This window comes from Phymastichus coffea, unplaced genomic scaffold (assembly GCF_024137745.1).
Source record: "Phymastichus coffea isolate CEN01 unplaced genomic scaffold, Cenicafe_Pcof_1.1 PCOF00035, whole genome shotgun sequence".
Taxonomy (NCBI): Eukaryota; Metazoa; Arthropoda; class Insecta; order Hymenoptera; family Eulophidae; genus Phymastichus; species Phymastichus coffea.
In genome coordinates this window covers 2263777-2278943 of record NW_026706846.1, presented here as the reverse complement: position 1 = coordinate 2278943, position 15167 = coordinate 2263777, and the positions used below count along the sequence as shown (strand labels likewise).

The window sequence follows — 15167 nt, the reverse complement described above, 5'->3', positions numbered from 1 at the left end:
TTTCCCCATGTTACCGATTACATAACTTACTTATTACAAATAAAATAGTAATATTATAAAAATATTTGGAAATATCTTTAATTAACTCATTTTTTAACATGAATAAAAATTGTATTTTATATTTACCCGTATTTAGCAGATAAGGCAGTAAGAGTATTTTTTTTAAAGTTATTTTACAATTTTATTTTTAATGTTTTGTTTTATCTTGAAGTTTTATTTTCTGTAACTACTAAGATTTTTTATTGCAATGAAGGTTAGAATCAAATAAATTTATTTGAAATTAGAAATTTTTATATATAATAATTTTGAAAAATTTTTTAGGTTGGAACTTATATTGAAAAATTATTTATGTCTGAAGTATCTGGTAATATTATTGATCTATGCCCTGTGGGAGCTTTGACCAGTAAACCGTATGCTTTTGTAGCTAGACCTTGGGAAAATTACCGAACTGATAGCATTGATGTTCACGATGCAGTTGGTAGTAATATAGTAGTATCGCATAGATCAGGGGAAGTATTAAGAATTCTTCCACGAGTAAACGAGGTAATTTTTTATATAGTATTTTATAACGATTAACAGTAATACTTATCTTATATGAACAGGATATTAATGAAGAATGGTTGTCAGATAAGGCTCGGTTTTCATATGATGGACTAAAAAGACAGAGAATAATTACACCAATGTTAAAACGAAATGGTAAATTACAAAATGTGGAATGGGAAGATGCTTTAGTTACAGGTAATTTACTTTAATGAAATTTTCAGAAAAACTGTTACGTGGCATATTTTTGGTGCCATATATACTTGTAATAAAATGTTTATTATTCCGAATTTGAATAATATGAAATTTAATATATCAAAATATCTACGTGAGGTCTTAAGAAACAATTTATTTAATTAACGTGAACTAAAATCTTGTTTGAGGATACATTTTGTACAATTAAATAATAATAGCCGACTAAATCCATTTCAATCGAGATACAGAGTATACAGAGTTTATAATGTATCTCTATATTTTTCAAATAAAAAATTATTTCTGTTTTACGAGTTCATCCTAATAATTTTTAAAAACAAAGAAATAAATCACTCTGAATCGTATTTCTTTCTTGGTTTGCGAAATTTTAAATTAAGATTTATAAAAGTATTAAATTATGTAATAAATGATTGCAGTAACGTGTGAACAAGAACCAACTGTTCTATTACCGTTGGCACAGTATTGTTTGATTCCACTGATACCAGTCGTTTGTGGTTGATAATGAATTATACATAACACTTATACGAGTACATCTTGCTGTTCAGGTGACGGGATTTTGCTTCATATTTGATAATATCCGGATCTTCTTTAACATACCGAAGATCTAGTGTGTTATTTTCAGTTGTCATCTTAGCTAGATATGATATGACTTGCGCAAGTTGATAGGCACCCGTGAAAAATATTTTAAGATCATTAACCCATTAAAGCCCACGCTAAGACTGGTTGAGATAGCGACAAACAAACTGTGCTATCTTTTGCATAAGTGAAAAATAAAATATACGTATTTTTTTTTATGTTATTTTCAATTGTTTATAACAAATTATTTAAACAAATTACAAAAAAATTCATAATTATCAAAATCTAAATGCGGGAATCGATTCTGGGGATAAAATTGAGATGAAAACCTATATAACACTTTTTTGTCAGAGTTCAATTTGATATCTTTATGTAGAAATAAACTATTGACAAATAAGTGTTTTCATTCTCACACATGGTATCTGGAATCATATCAGTATTTTTTACTGATAAATTTTGAGATCTTATACTGTAATTGGATAAGTTTATTTCATTTCGTAAATCCTTCCGTGTTAGAGATCACGTTTGAGTGGCGGGCTAACGGTTGAAAACATTTATACATTGGATCTATTCTTTGAAATAATAATTTCGGAAAACTTTTAGTTTTTATTTTGTTCTAAATTGGTAACGTTACTGATAATGCCGAGACGGAGAATTAGCGATCTACCAAATTTAGTTGAAGATTCTGATAGTGATGAAGGTCAACATATTGATATAGCATTCATTCCTAATGAATATGAAAGTTCAGATGGAGATTCGGACGGTGATCCAAATGAAGATACATTATCAAATGAATTACCATCAGGTTCTTACGAACATGTTAAAAGTACATACACAAGTACTCAGAAATTGTTGGAACCGAATCATAAGTACAGTTGGAAAAATGATGCTTTGAATGATATTTCTCCGCATGTCGAGAGCAACTTCAATATTTCACCTATTTCATCATTGCAATCCAAAAATGCTTTTGAGTTGTTTGAGGTTTTCTTTTCGAAATCAATGAAAAACCATATCATTGAAGCCACTTCTGAAAATCATTTTGATTTATGTATGGATGATCTAGAAAAATTTATTACAATCATAATGATTACTATCTTCAATTCTAGAAAAAGTATTCGTGATTACTGGTCAAAAAAGCGAATACTTCAGTGTCCAGTAATTGCGGAACTTATGTCTAGAAATAATTTCGTTGCCATAAAAAAGAACATACGATTCTATAAACTTCAAGAAACTGATCAAAATGATAAAGTCTGGAAGGTTAGAACTCTGTATGATATGTTTCGTGAGAATTGTATGCAATTTGGTTTCTTTGACTATAATTTATCAATAGATGAGATAATGGTAAAATACTTTGGTAGATTTGGTATCAAGCAATGTATAAGGAATAAACCCATTAGATTTGGAATAAAAGAATGGGCAGTCTGTTCTTCTGATGGGTATATATATGATCTTGATATTTACACTGGTAAATCAGGAATCGATGAACGAAATCCTTTAGTTGCCGTTGGTTTAGGGTCTAGAGTGGTGATAAAGTTACTTTCGAATTTATTAGAAAAAACACAGAGAGAAGAACTGAAAAAGTATCATATTTATTTTGACAACTTTTTCACAAACCCAGGTCTTATGATTCATTTGAAAAAAAATGGTTTATCGGCGACAGGAACTGTTCGGCATAATCGTGTGAAAGTGAAAGTCGAAATGCCAAAAAAAGCTAAAAGAGGATACACTATTTCAATGCATGAAGTGAATTCAAAATTGAATTATATTACAGTTATGGACTCAAAGCCAGTATCGATTCTCTCTTCGAAATATGGAAATGAACCAAAAGTTGAAATGCAGAGATGGCAGGAATCATCGAAAAAATCTATTCTTTTTCCTCATTGTTTCTCTATGTATAATGAACACATGGGTGGCGTCGATCTACATGATCAACACTGTAATGCTTTGATGCCTACAATTCGAAGTAAGAAATGGACATGGTGCCTTGTATTACGGCTCATCCAAGCATCCTTAGCAAACGCTACAGTGATTTACAATAAGTTACATCCAGACGAAAGAAAAGGTTCCAAAGATATTGTTCAAGAAGTTTGTGAATATTATATTGACAAGTTATCTTCCAAACGTCCCCCCAAACGACAGAAACAGAGTGAAACTTCATCCCAAGAACACGTGATGAAACATGGGAGTCTTAGGAAATGTGGAATTTCAACATGTCGGACAAGAACGGAATGGTATTGTGAGAAATGTTCTATGCCTGTTTGCAAAAGTCATAAAGAAGGACATGGCAATGAACAATAATTCAATCCCACCGATTATATTTACAATAATTCATGCCAATATTGATGGATAAATACAATAATTAGCTTCATTTTATACGATTTTTTGAAACACTCTCAGGAGGCCGAATGTTTCTTCCTTCATTACAATAACTAATTGGCCTCTGACAGAAAAGTGTTATATAGGTTTTCGTCTAAACTTTACCCCCAGAATCGATTTCCGCATTCAGATTTTGAAAATTATAAATTTTTTTATAATTTGTTTAAATAGTTTGTTATAAACAATTGCAAATGACATAAGAAAAAATATATATATTTTATTTTTCACTTATGCAAAGGATAGCACAGTTTATTTTTTGCTATTCCAGATAGATTTTGCTTGGGACTTGACATGGTCACTTTTTCTCCCCAACATGCAATTGTTTATTCCTACGTTACACTAACAAATTGAATTCTGACAAAAAAGTGTTATATAGGTTTTCGTCTTGATTTCACCTCCAGAATCGATTCCCGCATTTAGATTTTGATAATTATGAATTTTTTTGTAATTTGTTTAAATAATTTGTTATAAACAATTGAAAATAACATAAAAAAAAATACGTATATTTTATTTTTCACTTATGCAAAAGATAGCACAGTTTTTGTTTGTCGCTATCTCAACCAGTCTTAGCGTGGGCTTTAATGGGTTAGTAGTCAATTTCTAGGAAGTCATGTAGATAATCAGAAGATATCATATGAAACGGTACAGCTTTTCGGTTCCAATTTTTTTCTGCTACGAAAGTAGCAAAAGTGTTCTTCAATTATTTTCTGAGACGTAATCTTACAATAATTGATTCCATTAAATCCATATCCAAATTCAAACGTTTTCCAAAGCTATTCTCCAGAAAGCAAGCAATCTGACAATACAAATGAACATTGTGTAGGAGAGAATAATGCAATTGATTGTGTAGAAGTTTGCATTTCTGACCGATGATCCCATGGTTTGCTTTAACTACCTATCTTATTTTTGTCACAAATCGAGATGCATTTGATTATTCGACCGACAAATGGTTTCCTTTGCCTTTTGAAGCTGGCATAAACACTTAAAATTTTTTTTCTTCCAATAAAGATACAATATCTCGAAAACCTCTGTCCAGGAAAAAAACATCTCCTTCTTTCAGTATACTATTAAGACCTCAAGGTGAGTCGAACAATTCCTTTAATATTGTTACATCATTCTTATCAGCGTTAAACGGCCCAGCAATATAAATTATGTATCAATTAGTAATAGTGATCGTGAAAGGCTTAACTAGTGGACTTTTTTTCTGTACAGAGTATGATTTTCTTTGCTATACGTTGTTAGCACTTTTTTGGTGGCGCAAATAAGTACCATCGCATAACATAGGTAACCAATTTTTTAAATTGTGTAGTATCTTCGCTACTAGTGATGTTTGATTGACATAAAATACTCTAAAATGATATCCAAAGTATTTTGATAAAATATCTTTCTCAAAATACTTTAATGTAGCATCAATATTTTTTTGAACCTGTTTTTCAGGTATATCATGTATAGCCCCAATACATCGATCTGAATTACCAGTCCTTAATTTGAGTAAGAATGTGAGTGGTGCTTGTAAGACATTTCGGTTTTCTGAATTGCACGTTGATGTCATGAGTTTTCTTAATTCAGGTATATTACCCCATGTATAACCTATTAAAGCTTTAACTCTTTCTTCAGTCATATGTTCGTCATTGAATTGATTTAAAACCCGACAATCTGCGTAATCTGATTAAACACTCAACAATTTTTCTATTTATGAAGTTTCTATTAATGATTTATGTGTCACTATTTTTGTAGCAGCCAAATCATCTTCATAAAATCTATTCTTTATCAAATGTTTCTTGCAACACCTATTTCTTCTAGGAATGGAAATTTCCTTATTCACAAATTTTGCAGGCGCGTATCAAAAGATACATCCTGTAGATCATCTAGCGATATACGAGTAGTATGTATAAGCTGCGATTTTTCTTGAGAATGACATACATACTGTTTCAACGAGTATAGTTTCAATCAACGAAAAAGTGGAAATATTACTTTCAATTGATTGTGTGCTTGTAATACACTCGTCGTATTATGGATTTTCAGTATTCATAATTGTACTAATTTGACTGCTCTGGCGATTTCTGATTTGATTGAATTTCATCAATCGATAACTGTGATGCACTTTGTAACAGAGTTTATAGCGATGTTCGCTGGCCCTGTGCACGGCACTCTCCTTGCACAGATGTGGCAGCCGAGCATGGCTATGGTGATATAGCACTTACGCCGAATCAGCGAAGAATTTCGCTTTTTTTGGATGGTTTAATAAAAAAAACAAAATCACTATAGAAATCCTTCAACGACTTCATCGCTCTCTTCCCAATCCATACAACAGCCATCGATGTAAAACTTTTTTTATTAATTTAACGTTTTAATATGCACATGTCGTTACGTATTTGCCGTTATGATTAGGGCATACGGTAATTGATTTTAATTTTTCGAAAGGTGAATAGCCCCAATCATTCAAATCGAAAACTTTGAAGCCATATCGTTCTAACCATTCTTTTTTCAGATTTGTGGAAACGAAAATTTTTGTGGCATCTTTGAGTGTATCTATGATGATGAATTTATGCTCTTTATATCTATAATTGACAGAGTTCCATGTTAATCCATGATAGTAGAGTTCTAACCAGAGATTCTCTCGCTTATATTTCTCCGTTAGTCTTCGCCATGGAAAGGGAGGTTTGAACAAGCGTATGAGTGGTTCTTTGTTGTAGTTAAGTAGAAGTATCGCCAACTCTTTAACAGCATAAGTTTTGCCAGGCATCATGAAGCCTTGCATATCCACTACGTACTCCATTGCGATAGCTTTCTATTATTACTGAGCTACTTAAGGAAGGAGTCAATTCTTTAATACCCTCCCCCCTTCTCCTAAATAAGTTTCTTCACATCTACTGGACCATTCTTTAATGATTCGTTTTGTTTCAAACAGTCAATCACTACGAGTGGCATGTAATTTTTATATTCGAGTTTTTTGAGCATCGGTTCGGCATCCTTACCGTAGTATAAGTTTTGAAAATTGGCATACATATCGTACAACATTGCATACTGGTTTTTACTGAAATCAATGTTGAGATTACCGTATGGATAGCACTGAGAGTTGAGGTACAGTTTTACATTTCTGATGTTACAATGATCAAATATACTAGCGTTAGAGTTTGGTTTATTTTTTCGATTGGTTTGGAAGATTAAGATAACGTTGCGTAGTTTCTCCAACTGATTTGTCGTTTTAACTGTCCAGGCGTGATTTGTGTTTGCAGGCAGCGCTATATATTCGTACAGTTCCCAACTACAAAAATTCATTGAAATACTTCGTTCGCTTTTCAGAAAGTCGAGTAGACGTATTTTCTTTACATTCGATGCAGTCACATAGGGCATAAGCCATTCAAAACGTGTTACATCATCCTTGAATTCTTCGTAAGCTTGAACGTCGTTGACGGTCTTCTTCGTTTGATAAACTGCATTGACATCGGTACTCGATCTTATGATAATTAATTCATGTTTCATATTCACTAGCACTTTGCGATAGTCCTCAGCGAATCCAAGTATGAAGCTCAGAGGAATCAAAATATCAAAGCCGCCATTCGCATTAGTTATTTTACGGTCCTCTTGTTCTATATTTATCCATCCGGCATTTTCGGAACTTTATGCTTTGATGTTTTAAATTTCAGTCGACGACTGATAGTGGGTTTGCATTTTTCAGTGCTTATATAGCCCCTATCACTCGTTGAATCGTAAACGATTACCATCATACGCTTTTGAGGTGTAATCTGATGGTTATGACTTCACCACGAAAATTAATGAAATTTTCCCGAGATAGTCAAAGTTAACGAATCCTACATGACTGTCCGAACATGACTACCAATATTTTCACGTTGCCTTTACTTTTATACCCTCGCACAAAAACTGTAAGCAAAGATGATCGCATACGTCAGATTTGAAATCTTGATATCTTTTCGTAATATATTTGATCTCGATATCACCAAGATACATCATTAAATCACGAGGGGGCCTAAGATCTCCAAAGCTATCGAAATATGTGACGTTTTTTTTCGATTTTTCGACAAGCCATCCAGTGCGTTCCTGTTCCTTCGACGTCATCAAGATTGACTATAACTGATTTGTGATAATATGGTCCTAAACTCGTTAAGTCATTTCTCATGAAGACTCCGCGAATATTTGGTATGTTCAAAATTTGTGCATACTTCATCAAGTCGGTGTTTGTGAGCCCTCTATCCAGTAGATTTATTTTGAACTTTCTTTTTTCAAACCTGATCCCAGATAAGGTGTGAGGTAAAGTTCATAGCCTTTTTTATAAGGTTCGAGATACAAGCCTTTTCCCAGAGTAATGGCCTCCATCGTTCTTTTGTGTCTCTTGTTCTCTTCCAATTGCTGTTTTACAGACTTTGCATCGTTCACGGCTTTTGCGATTCCCGCGGCGCCACTAGCTAGAGCGCTAGTTGCACTCAAGCTTGCAAAAAGTGGTATGAGCAAGGGCCAAGCTCCACCCATCTTAGTTGATATTGATAGAATTCGTGGAACGTTGATGCTTGCTTTTTCACCAACTTTTTTAACGGTTGTACGAGCTTTTTTCAAAGCAGAACCGATGACCTTTCGTGCACATTTAGCGTTGGACCATTTGAATGTGGCCGCTTTGATCACGCTTTTCAAATTAACTAACTTTTTAGTTTTCTTGCGTCCTTTTGACTTGGTTTTTTTCTTCTCTTCGTGAGACCCATACCAAACTTTGATATTAATTTCATGGCGTTAGATACAGCGTAAGCAGCTGCTTTCTCATCAAAACTAGAATCCTTAGCGGAGACTCTATTGAACACTTTTTCAGCTAAAATTTTCTCTGCGATATTTCTAACCTGTATATTTTCTCGATTTTTCGAGTACGCTATATCGTGTTGCTTGCAAGCTGTCTCGGGAGGATTGATTCCTGGATCGTCGCGAGCTAAACGTGTCTGTAACTTAGTTCCTAGTTCGCAATATTGATAGCCTGAAATATGGAGTTCAAATGGAAGTTTATTGATGATATCATTAACCAATCCTCGTCCTTTCTTTGCTCTTTGACGTTTGCATATGATCATAATTCGATCAACTCCAACACACGACTAACGTTTAAAACTATAAAAACAGGTACATATATAACCATGTGGTCAGTTATCACTCGAACTCTGTCTCGTGAGTATGAATTTCAAAGAACAAACTGTGAAACTTCCCGTAGAAAATTTTGACGTCATCGTGCGGGAGTATAAGTAACCAATACGTTACGGAGATTTAATGCCGAATGGTATCAGAGCAATTTTTTTTGGTCCGTCCAACTGTGGTAAGACCAACAGGTTTTTGGCGCTTATCACTCACCCCAATGACGATAGATTTGAAAATGTTTACGTGTACTCGAAATCTCTCGATCAGCCAAAGTATAAATTATTGGAAGAGATGTTAAAGCCGATAGACGGAGTGAAGTATTTTCTGTTCAAGGAGCACAAATCGATCCCGAGCATGCATTGCCTAATTCAGTTACGAAATTCGACGACATCGCCTGTGAGAAACAGGGCAATGTACGCGCTTTCTTTTGTATGAGCAGACATAGAAGCGTTGACTATTTCTATCTCTCGCAAACGTACGCGGGTATTCCTAAGCATATCATGCGAGATAACGTCTATTTATTGGCAATTTTTCGACAAAACGAAGCAAATATGAAGCATATATACGACGATCATGTGAATTCATATATGACTTACAATAAATTTAAAGAACTTTGTAAAAAATGCTGGTTGGATGATAAATATGGGTTTTTAGTGATCGACAAAGATAACCTATCTATAAACTATGAGCTATAAACTGTGGAAGATATCGAAAGGGTTTTGATTGTTTTGTTATAAATATATTACGATAGTAATGCAGTATACAATCTCTCGACAATAGTTGAAGCGTCAACATGGCTGATTATCAACGGGAAAAACATGTGCTATCTCAACTCGTAAAAGCGCAAGACGCAATAAGACAAAAATATAGTTTATTGAAGCATAGCAGAGATTATACCGACGAAGTTTTCAATAAGACATTCAAACCAATAGTCGATCCTCTTAAATCCATAATAAGCAAAGTAGATCCAATCAAAAATTTAATAAGTGAGAAGAAAAAAAATCTTCCCGAAGCTGCTGTTACAGTTAAAAAGCCGAAATTTCTAAATAAAAAAAAAATCAAAATGGAAATCAATTATTCTGCTGATGACGTCAACAAATATGACACCGCTCAGACTAGTGGCGAAGATAGCGATACTACTGTCACGCACAATACTACACAGTTTTATAACAGTTTATCCGAGTCGAGCGACGATGAGCATTTGGCTGGTGACAAGTACACAAATTGGATAAAAGTGATTCGAATTTTGTGGACTTGATTTATGGAGTACGTAAAGAACGAAATGGATCAACACGCTTGGTAAATCTACGGTGATTTTTGACAAAAATAACGTAGACGTCGATGGTTTCAAGTATCCAAAAACACAGGGTTTAATGGAGTTACTGGTAGCAAAGCAATCTGATCAAAGTTTAATCAGTTCCAATGATCTCAAGAACTACAAAAAAATGTTGGAGATATCTAGTATTCATAGTAAGAAAAATAATCCAAACGAGGTTATACGAGCGCACAATAGTAACAAATTCAATAACATAATTGGTCCGTTATTCAGTTTGACTAAAAATACAAAAGGAGGCGAGGGGCTACAGACTGGTACGTCTTTACCTATCTACAAGGTTGCGCCAAACAATACTTATATGGATTACGTATACTGGGATGATCCGAATCAGCTCGTTGATCGTCTTCGATTGTTAGTGGCTGAGTAATCAGCTGGAAACAATAATCACATCAACGAAATTCATTCGATAATCGAAGAATTACGAGAGGGTGGATATATACAGGGTGAGTCATTTTAATTTCCCCAGTCTAATAACTTTTGAAACAAGCAAATTACGCAAAAATGTTTCAGACCAAAGTTGTAGGGGTTCAAGGGGGACATCTAGGGGTGACTTTGAAATTGACCTTGAGCTTGACCTTGACGGTTTTCTCAAGGTCATTTCTATTTTTTTAATGGAAACCCCTATTTCTGATCTCAGGATCAGAAAGAGCGGGAAATTTTACGTTCAAGTATCTATTTAGTTTTTTTTCATAAGAACATAAACAATATTTCAGTTTTTACTTAAGAAATTGAAGCCGCTTTCAAACATCAAAAGGTTTAACGAGCATCGAAGACCTTTGTCGTACTTCTATTCTCAATGTGAAGCAAAGGTCAAATTCTTGAAAATTCTCTTATTTTTGTTACATTTCGAGGCGAAGCTTTTATCGCATATGACCGTTGTTAAATAAACTTCCAAAGAATAAGGGACTGGCCATGTACTAACGATGCTGATGTTTAAGATCATAAACTTCCTATCTTTAGCACTACCCAGGAACAACGACGTGGACGTAATAGGATTATGTTCCCTCTGGGGTGCTTTATTAACGTGAGTCCCCTTGCCTCTCACGATTCGGGGTGCTTTATTAACGTGAATCCCCTTGCCTCTCACGATTTGGGGTGCTTTATTAATGTGAGTCCCCTTGCCTCTCACAATTCGTGATGAAACTAGAATAAACTTATTTCCTATCGGTTTTGCTCGAAATTATTACCATTTACGTCGATGCATTGCCTGAGCCTCTGTTCGAAGCTTTCAATAGTGCGCAGTAAGATATCTCTAGAGATTTGTCTACATGCAACTCTAATCCTTTCTATCATATTCTCCCTTGTTGTGGGCGCTTCGGCGAACACAGTATTTTTTAAGTATCCCCAAAGGAAGAAATCTGGGGAAGTTAAGTCCGGTGATCGTGCAGGCCAAGCAACTGGACCACCTCTTCCAATCCACCTTTGTTGGAAATTTCTATTTAAAGACTCTCGTACAATTAAAGCGAAATGCGGTCCTGCACCGTCCAGTTGTATCCACATTCGACGTCTAGTCTCAAGATCTACGTCTTCAAGTAAAAGTGGGAGATGATCCCTTAAAAGTTCTAAAATAGCATTGCCGTTGACGTTTTCTTCAAAAAAGAATGGCCCGATGAGATGACCATTAACTATTCCACACCATACATTTACACTCCAACGATGTTGATTATCGACTGGTCTGTACCAGTGAGGATTCTGATCAGACCAATAATGACTGTTGTGACGATTCAATTGGCCAGTACTATGAAACGTAGCTTTATCAGAAAAAAGGACATAATTAAAAAAATTCGGATCCTGCAAAATCATCTGTAGAGCCCACCGACAGAAATTTACTCTGTTTCTCATATCATTAGCGTTTAATGCTTGCGTTAAGGTAATATGATACGGATGATATCTATTACTTCTTAAAATTCTAATAACGGTTCTTTGAGGTATTCCTGTTTCTCTCTCTATTTGTCGGCTGCTGATATGAGGATTTAGGTGAACCAATCCTAAGACAACCAAAACCCTAGCATCTCTATCATCATACTCATGTCTTGGTCGACTTCTTCGTAGATGCCCTTGTCGAGCTCTTTCTTCAAGACGATGAATGGTACGGTGATCAGGATGGCGCCTTTGTGGGTATCGAATTCGATACAACCTTGACGCTTCACGGTAATTACCTCTACATTCTCCTAAAATCCAAATCATATCAACTATCTCTGTTGGGGTAAAATCAGCCATATTTAAAAGATTTTTTCAAAAAACCTCAATACAAATCAACAAAGGCAAAGATCATAGAAAGGTGATACAAATTAAATATTACTGAAAACAGAGGCAATATTGTCCAAATTAGATTTCATATGATCGATGGCAATAAGAAAGGTCTCTTATTCAAATATGAAGAAATAATGATAGTGATACAATGAACACAAGCATAGTTAAAACAAAAGTAATATTTAAAGCTTTTTCAAAATTGAAATCACGACTGAACGTATTGCGATTACTTTCTAAACGACTTCCAAATGTAATAGATTCTTCATTGAACATGAAATTTATCCTTATGTATTTAACTTTTACTCTTATTTCTTTGCAGAACATCAGATTGATACTGAAATAGTTTCATTAATTTAATAGACTTGTAATAGCAAATTATTAGCAACAACTTCCAATATTTGAAATTTATTAATAATAATCATACAGTCCGGTGAAAAATAAAAAGGATAGGGAACGGAAACAAGAATAGTCCCGTAAAATTTAAAAAAATTAAATTTAAAAAATTTAAAAATTTAAAAAATTTAAATCCTGTAAAATTTCCTGCTCTTTCCGATTCCGAGGTCAGAAATAACGGTTCCCAATAAAAAAATAGACTTGACCTTGAGAAAGCCGTCAAGGTCAAGCTCAAGGTCAATTTCAAAGTCACCCCTAGACGTCCCCCTTGAACTCCTACAACTTTTTTCTGAGTCATTTTTTCGTATTTTGCTTACATTGTTCGATTCTTGTTCCAGGATAGTTTTGACCTTAGCATGACCTTAAGGGTTTATTTTGACCCATGTTAAAAGATGTTATCTGGATGTAAAATTTCCCGCTTTTTCCGATTCCGAGGTCAGAAATAGGGGTTCCCAATAAAAAAATAGACTTGACCTTGAGAAAGCCGTCAAGGTCAAGCTCAAGGTCAATTTCAAAGTCACCCCTAGACGTCCCCCTTGAACCCCTACAACTTTGGTCTGAAACATTTTTTCGTATTTTGCTTACATTGTTCGATTCTTGTTCCAGGATAGTTTTGACCTTAGCATGACCTTAAGGGTTTATTTTGACCCATGTTAAAAGATGTTATCTGGATGTAAAATTTCCCGCTCTTTCCGATTCCGAGGTCAGAAATAGGCGTTCCCAATAAAAAAATAGACTTGACCTTGAGAAAGCCGTCAAGGTCAAGCTCAAGGTCAATTTCAAAGTCACCCCTAGATGTCCCCCTTGAACCCCTACAACTTTGGTCTGAAACATTTTTGCGTAATTTGCTTGTTTCAAAAGTTATTAGACTGGGGAAATTAAAATGACTCACCCTGTATATATACTAAGAGCACACCTATCGTTTGAGCATTATCAAAATGAATGTCGATATATTCGGACGTAAATTTAAAGAGCAAAGAGTCCACGGTCTTCGCGGTCCATCCGGTATTGGGTTCAAACTCACGAGTGAGTACCATTACGATCTAGAGAATGAAAGATTGGAAAATCTTGCTCCTCCGCGGCAGACTAAAGATGCTATAAATTGCGAAACTGCGAAAAACATCGTTCAGATGGCAATCAAATCTACGATAGACGTAATCGCACGATTGAGGAGTGATCTTGAGGATTTGGATGTAATTATCAAAGAATTATCACGAATAAAGTTAAATGTTCAAAATTTAGAAAACAATCGTTTAGATGGAAGCGGTGATGGAGGAGTTACACAAACCAACGAGACGTAAGTATCCAAGACGAAAGTACTATGTTCGAGGTATTAATGAGACGAGTCAAACCAATCTCGTCGATATGCAGGCCTATTCTAGACAAAATCACTGCTACAATGGTCTTCTCACGATAATTGATAATTTTTCCAAGCACGCGTGTACTGTGCCAGTGAAAAGGAAAACCGGTCGCGATGTGACAGAGGCCATGAAATCTATTTTAGCGAAAGGTAGACGGCCAAAGAATCTTCATACGGATAGAGGCAAGGAATTCTACAATGCAGATTTTCAAATTCTCGTAAAAAAATATAATATCAATCTATACTCTACCTATAGTTTGCTCAAAGCTTCGATATGCGAATGATTTAATCGTACGTTGAAGACGCTATGTGGAAAAAGTTTAGTCTCCGTGTGAACTACAAATGGTTCGACGTACTACCGGAGCTCACAGCTGCTTACAATAATCGCAAACACAAAACTATTGGTATGAAACCTGTCCAAATTACCACGGCGAATCAAGCTCAAGTATTAAAAAAATGTATACAATACGTTGGAAGAAGAAGAAAGTCAAAGTTCAAAGTTGGCAACAAAGTCAAAGAAAAGCAAATATTTGAAAAAGGATATACACAAATTGGTCAACGGAAATATTTACAATTGTGCGCGTGGCACCAACAAATCCAAATACTTATCATTTGCAAGCCTATCCTATGTGGCTTCTATGAACAGGAACTTCAGAAAACCAAATATCCTGACATCTATCTAGTAGAAAAGGTTATTAAGTGGCGTGGTAATAAAGTTTTCGTAAAGTGGTTAGGATTTGATGATTCGCATAATAGTTGGATAAATAGAACCGGATTGTAAAAAAAAGAAAACTATGTATATTGAAAAATTAATAAATAAATAAAAACACATATTTTGATTTGAAAAAATATAAAGAAAGTTTAATTTTATTCTATTTTTTCATACGTACATTTATATACATTTATATATATATATATATATATATATATATATATATATATATATATATATGGAGTAGTAAATTCTATACAATCATCACCTTTATG

At 34.4% G+C, this 15167-nt stretch overlaps 1 protein-coding gene across 3 annotated transcripts in view; it reads left to right on the top strand.

The window, feature by feature from the left end:
* LOC131663397 (NADH-ubiquinone oxidoreductase 75 kDa subunit, mitochondrial) overlaps nucleotides 1-15167 on the top strand; it is a 779163-nt gene that overhangs the window by 307609 nt on the left and 456387 nt on the right. For all 3 annotated transcript variants that reach the window (XM_058933788.1, XM_058933789.1, XM_058933787.1), the window contains 2 exons: nucleotides 322-543; nucleotides 603-738. In XM_058933788.1, the coding sequence (XP_058789771.1) occupies nucleotides 322-543; nucleotides 603-738 (358 nt within the window). The remainder of the gene's footprint in view (nucleotides 1-321; nucleotides 544-602; nucleotides 739-15167) is intronic.